This window comes from Tupaia chinensis, unplaced genomic scaffold (assembly GCF_000334495.1).
Source record: "Tupaia chinensis unplaced genomic scaffold, TupChi_1.0 Scaffold142100_1, whole genome shotgun sequence".
Classification (NCBI taxonomy): domain Eukaryota; kingdom Metazoa; phylum Chordata; class Mammalia; order Scandentia; family Tupaiidae; genus Tupaia; species Tupaia belangeri.
The window spans coordinates 1,095,595-1,100,716 of NW_006201951.1; the positions used below are offsets into that span (position 1 = coordinate 1,095,595).

At 64.7% G+C, this 5,122-nt stretch overlaps 1 protein-coding gene across 1 annotated transcript in view; it reads left to right on the forward strand.

Annotated features, from left to right (window-relative positions):
- LOC102489459 (lipocalin-1) overlaps nt 1–2,408 on the forward strand; it is a 4,099-nt gene extending 1,691 nt beyond the window's left edge. The window contains exons 4-7 of the mRNA XM_006163336.2: nt 279–389; nt 1,293–1,394; nt 1,605–1,628; nt 2,267–2,408. Coding sequence (XP_006163398.1) covers nt 279–389; nt 1,293–1,394; nt 1,605–1,627 — 236 coding nt within the window. The 3' untranslated portion in view covers nt 1,628; nt 2,267–2,408. The remainder of the gene's footprint in view (nt 1–278; nt 390–1,292; nt 1,395–1,604; nt 1,629–2,266) is intronic.
- The last annotated feature ends 2,714 nt before the right edge of the window (nt 2,409–5,122 follow it).

Genomic DNA, 5,122 nt, shown 5'->3' on the forward strand with positions numbered 1-5,122 from the left:
CACGCCCCCACCAGGAGAGGCTGGCCTGCCCAGGGCCTCAGTAGGGCTGGCTGAGTGGCAGGACCAGGGCAGGGTTGTGTTTGGCCGGCAGGTGCTGAGCACCCCACGCTCCATCCCAGCACACCTCACGCCCCTAAACCTCCCGCCTGGCTGGCGTGGGTGTGACCGGGACCCAGGCCCGCTGGGGAAGCTGTGGGGTGGCCAGGCCGGGCGTGGGGATCTCGATCCTCTCTGCAGGATCTGGTGCTTACGTGGGCCACGACGCTGTCTCCCCGCAGACGAGGGCAAGCGCGTGGTGCACATCTTCAAGTCGCAGAGCGGGGGCGCCCTCATCCTGCACTGCTCGGGCGAGCTCCAGGGGCAGGAGGTCCACATGGCCAAGCTCCTGGGTGAGTTCCTGCCCGCAGCGGCCAGCCAGCCTGCGAGCACCCCTTCGCTCCTCGGCCTTCTCTGTCTTTCCTTCTCTTAGGAGAAGCCACTGGGCCAGTAGGTGGTGTGGTGGTTAAGGTGGCTGGATCCCACACGGCAGACTGCACAGTTCGAATACCCCGGCGGCTTGAGAAACACGCCGGGTGTGCATGCGGGCGTGCCCAGAATCCCAAGGGGGGACTGTGGTGTGGCCATCTCCCTGGGTGGTGATCTCTCATTTTCCCTCTCTGTCTCTGTCAGGCGAGTGCACGAGCCCTATGGCAAAGCAGAGGGGACCCGTTGGGGTGTGAGGTCACAACGGAGCCCCGAGGGCCTGTCTCAGTGCCGGCCAGCTAGGACTCAGAGCGCGGGACTGGGTCTCTGGTCCTGCAGTTCAAGGCCACGGAAGAGCAGCTGAGGCTCAGGGGTGCAGCTGTTTTGGGGTCAGAGGGTGGGCCAGGCCCTCGGGGACAGCCCTGTACAGTGCCAACCACAAGCACTGTTTGGGGGTGTGTCGCTGGGGAGGAGAGTATGGCCAGGGACCCCCAGTTCCCATGGGCCTGGCAGAGCCTGCGCCTCCATGCTCTGGGTCTGAAGGCATGAAGCCCCCGAGTCTTCCATGGCCCTCAGTGCCCACCGAGGGTGTCCAGGGGTTCTGTGGAGCGTGGGGTGCATCCGTTTGCCTAGTTCTGCTGCCCTGGGCTCCCCAGATGCCCGTCACCCCGTTCTACCTTTCCTCCCAGCAGAGGGCCTGTGACTTTGAGCCCCCATGGGAGGGTGGGCTCTTCACCGCCCAGCAGCTCGGCGTCCTCAGGCTGCCGTGTAGACGTGTCCCCCCGCCCCGGGTCTGCCTCTCACACCGTCTCGGTCTGGTCTCACCACAGAGAGGGACTTGGACAACGACCAGGAAGCATTTGAGGAGTTTAAGAAGAGCCTGAGTTCCAGCGGACTCGACGCGGAGAAGATTTTCTTCCCCAACCAAAGGGGTAGGAAGGCTCTATGTGCTTGTCCACCCCGTCCGGGGACATCTGTGGTGGCACTCGCCCCGTCCCGGGGACGTCCGTGGTGGCACTCGTGGGCACCCTGGCCCTGCCCTGGCTCGGTCCTCCCTGGGTCACCTGAAGTGCTGTCTGAGTGACGGGGGCCCCACCGGAAGTCCCGGGACTTCTCAATAGCGCATTTCCCATTTTCTGCAGAAACCTGCTCTCTGGGACAGTAGGGTGAGTGACCAGTGTTGGAGGACGCTCTGGAGATCCAGGCCTGGGGTCCACCCAGACTTCCAGAGGCCGAGTGGTCTGCCCCGCCTACCCTGCCCCTCCCTGGGCGGCACCAGGTGGGCGCAGAGCTGCTCGGGGGCCCGCCCGCTGCGGGCGCGGCTGCGGGGCTGAGTCTGGGATGTGAGCCAGGCCGTCAGGACCCCCGGTGCTGAGCCCTCACGGCGGTGCGGGGCAGACCACGTCTGTGTCTGGACCCCCTGCACCCTGGGGCTAGCCTGCCGGCCGCGGGCCCCGCCTCGCAGTCCCCATGATTGTGTACTCTGTGTACCCTGAGCTACGTGGGGGACTCAGAAGTGGCGGCCAGCAGGCCTGAGGTCCCCAGATTTCTGGGCCCTCGTTGGAAACTAGAGGTTCAGAGACTTGCCCAAGGCCATGGCCCATGTGGACAGTCAGGACCCAGAACAGCACCACCAGACCCCTACCCTCCCCATGGACGGAGGGCCCCTGTCCTCACTCCATACATGGCCAGGAGCTTGGCAGATAGCCCGTGGAGAGGCCCTGTCCATCTGCTCCCATCTGGTGACCAGAGGCCCCACCCTGCAGCACTCCAGCCTCCCTCTCGCCACCCCTCTCCTCTCTAGGTTGGGGGCACGGCGACTCCCCAGCAGCCTCTGGGGGCTCCCTGGAAACTCCGTCCTGCCTGCATGGAAAGAGCCCCGTTCTGGGCTGGCCAGTCCCCCTGTGTCCTGCCTGCCCCGCCCCCGCCCCATGTCACATAAAGAACCTCAGCAGTCATGAGTCTCTGCCATGTCTGGGTCCTCGGGTGGGAGCGCCGGGGCTGGGGAAGGAGGGACAGCAGGACCGTGCGTGCCCTAAGGGTGGGGGTGGGGCGTACAGCCCGAGGGTCCTGGGGACCTGCTCTCTGAAGGTCTCCCACATAGCCCAGGACTTGGGTGCGAGGCGTGGGGGTCAGTCCTGGTGTAGGGCTGCACAGGGGAGGCTTGTCCGCCCGGGACTGTTCTGCCCCACTGGGGACTGGACAGAGTCCTTGGCACCATCTGTCTAGGCAGGCTGGACATGCCAGGTGGGGGTACGGCAGCTCAGGGCAGGGAGTGACGAAAGCTTGAGCTGGCCACCTCCCCAGACCCGTCGTTGGGGAGCCACCCCAGCCTGCTCCCACTCTGGGCAGACCATCCATGGGGCGGCTTGCCCAGATGGCTGTCCTGGGATCCGGGATGACGGGGCCAGTGCATGGGTGCTGGGAGTGACCCAGGCAGGCTCCTGGCCATCGCAGCCCAGAGGTAGGCGAGTACGGGCGGGCGCCCTCCGGGCACAGAGGGCAGGCTGGCTGGGTGAAGGGTCCTGAGTGCTTCAGGGCACAGGCTGCCCCCCAGTGCAGCCCCTGGCCATGGGGCACCCCAGGAGGGCAGCAGCTGGTGGAAAGCTCAGGAAGAGGCTTGGCCCTGGGCGAAGCTACAGAGCGGGACCCGGCCGTGTTTGGAGAACCCACCCCCTCGGCACTGCTGTCCACGTCTCAGGGAGGTGTCCTGGGACTAGTCTGCAGCACAGTGGCTGGAGCTGTCAGCCGGAGCCTGATGGCAGCCCTGCGGTTCGAATCCTGGCCTCAGCAGCTGAGCTGCGCCTGTCCCAACTCCCGACAGGGTGGAGAAAGGGAGAAGAAATTGGGGCCCACTGGAGGGTGCTTTCTCCCTCTCATTCTCTCTCTCTCTTTATTTTCATAAATTAAAAAAAATGCTCAGAAAAATAAATATTCTTTTAAAAAAAGAGTGGGTCTTGGGGTCAGCAGGTGGCATGGTGGTTAAGGTGCTGACCGCAATTTGAACCCCAGACCTGGCGGTTTGCTTTCTCACTTTCTCTCTCTCTCTGTCTCTCTCGTCAAATTAAAATAATAATAATAATAACAAATAAAGTTAAATAAATAATTCTTAAAAAAAAAAAAACCCACCTGGATCTTGGTTCTCACCGGGCACCTGAGGCTGCAGCCCAACTCCGCAGCCACCAGCCAGCTTCCAGGCCACCTGTCACTGGTGGACGGTGGTGCTGGCATCGGCGTCTTGGCACGAGTCACACTGGCGCCTGCGGGACCCTGCTTGTCCCCAGGCAGGAGGGCAGCCTGCAGCATTAGTGAGAGCTCTCGGGGCCGGGCTGTGGGCAGCCATCTCCACACGCCCGAGCAGTGCCCTCCTCGCCAGCCACGACCTGCCGCCATCTCACTCTGCCTCCCGGGCACCTCCTGAGCTAGTCAGGCCCTGTCTTTGGGGGATGCACAGACTCAGACCCCTGAGCTGGACATTGTCCCAGAGAGAATGGCCCCAATCCAAAGCCGCTGCCCTCGGGCCCAGCTGCCAGCGCTCCCTGCCTGCAGAGCCGTGCCCAGAGGGTGCTCTAGGAGGGGAGGTGAGCCCAGGGAGCCCAGCACGGGGCTGTCACCATCGGAGCTAGTGGCCAAGCCCTGCCCCTCGCTTCCTCTCTCTGCCCTGCTTGAGGGGATGGAACCCAAATGAAGGCTGGCTGTGGGTCGCAGTGACACCCTGATTGCACCGTCATGGGACTGTAGGCGGTCGGACCCGACACCACGCTGGTTCTGGGCGGAGCTCACGAAGAGATGGGGTGGGGTCAGCAGGCAAAGCTCAGTGGGGGGCGGAAACAGCTTCAGTGCGGTGGGAGGGACCCCCACGGCTGCAAGGGGGTGCTGGGCGAGGGCTGTCAGCCCGGGGGGACTCGCACAGGCGTTTCCCTCGTGGGGCCACGCGGCAGGTGATACGTCAGCCTCTCTGGAACACTCAGGCCTCCGTCAGGGTCAGCAGGTCTCTGCGAGCGCCCCGACGCCCCCTCTACCGCGAGTCTGCACGTCTGAGACAAGTGCTGTTCTCGGCGTGTCCCCTCAGACAAGCTCGTGTGCACGGTTGAGCTGCAGGGACGAGCTGACCCGTGGGCCCAGGGCTCGACGACAGCTCACGGCCAGCCATCGCTCCAGGGCCTTCGTCCTCTGGCTCTCCAGACCGAGAGACGGCACTGCGCCAGCAACGTCCGGGGCATGCCAGGCGTCTCATGTGTTGTGGCCTCGTGGCCTCGGGCAGGCCGTGAGCAGCCACTGCACGGACCCAGGAGGAGAGTGAGCCACGGGTTCAGGTGACGGCAGTGACGGCCCTACTCACAGGTGGCCAGAGCAGCTCCACCAGCTGGCTCCATCTCACGGGTCTGCACACGCCGTACGTGTGTGTGCCCACCTCCTACCTCAACGCGTCTGCTCGGTGGGAGCGTGCACACACGCGGCCATGCCCTCGGCCCAGCTCTCCCAGCACGGGTGGCACGCCCTCGCCCGCACCCACCACGAACACCGCAGGGAAGGCTGTCGTACCCGGGGAAGGAGACCGAGAGGAGGCAGTGTGTTCCCGTCTACACACAGACCTAGCAGGTCGGGGCTCGCGGGTCTCCCCGCACGTCCAACCACGGCGTGGCCTTGCCCAGCCCGA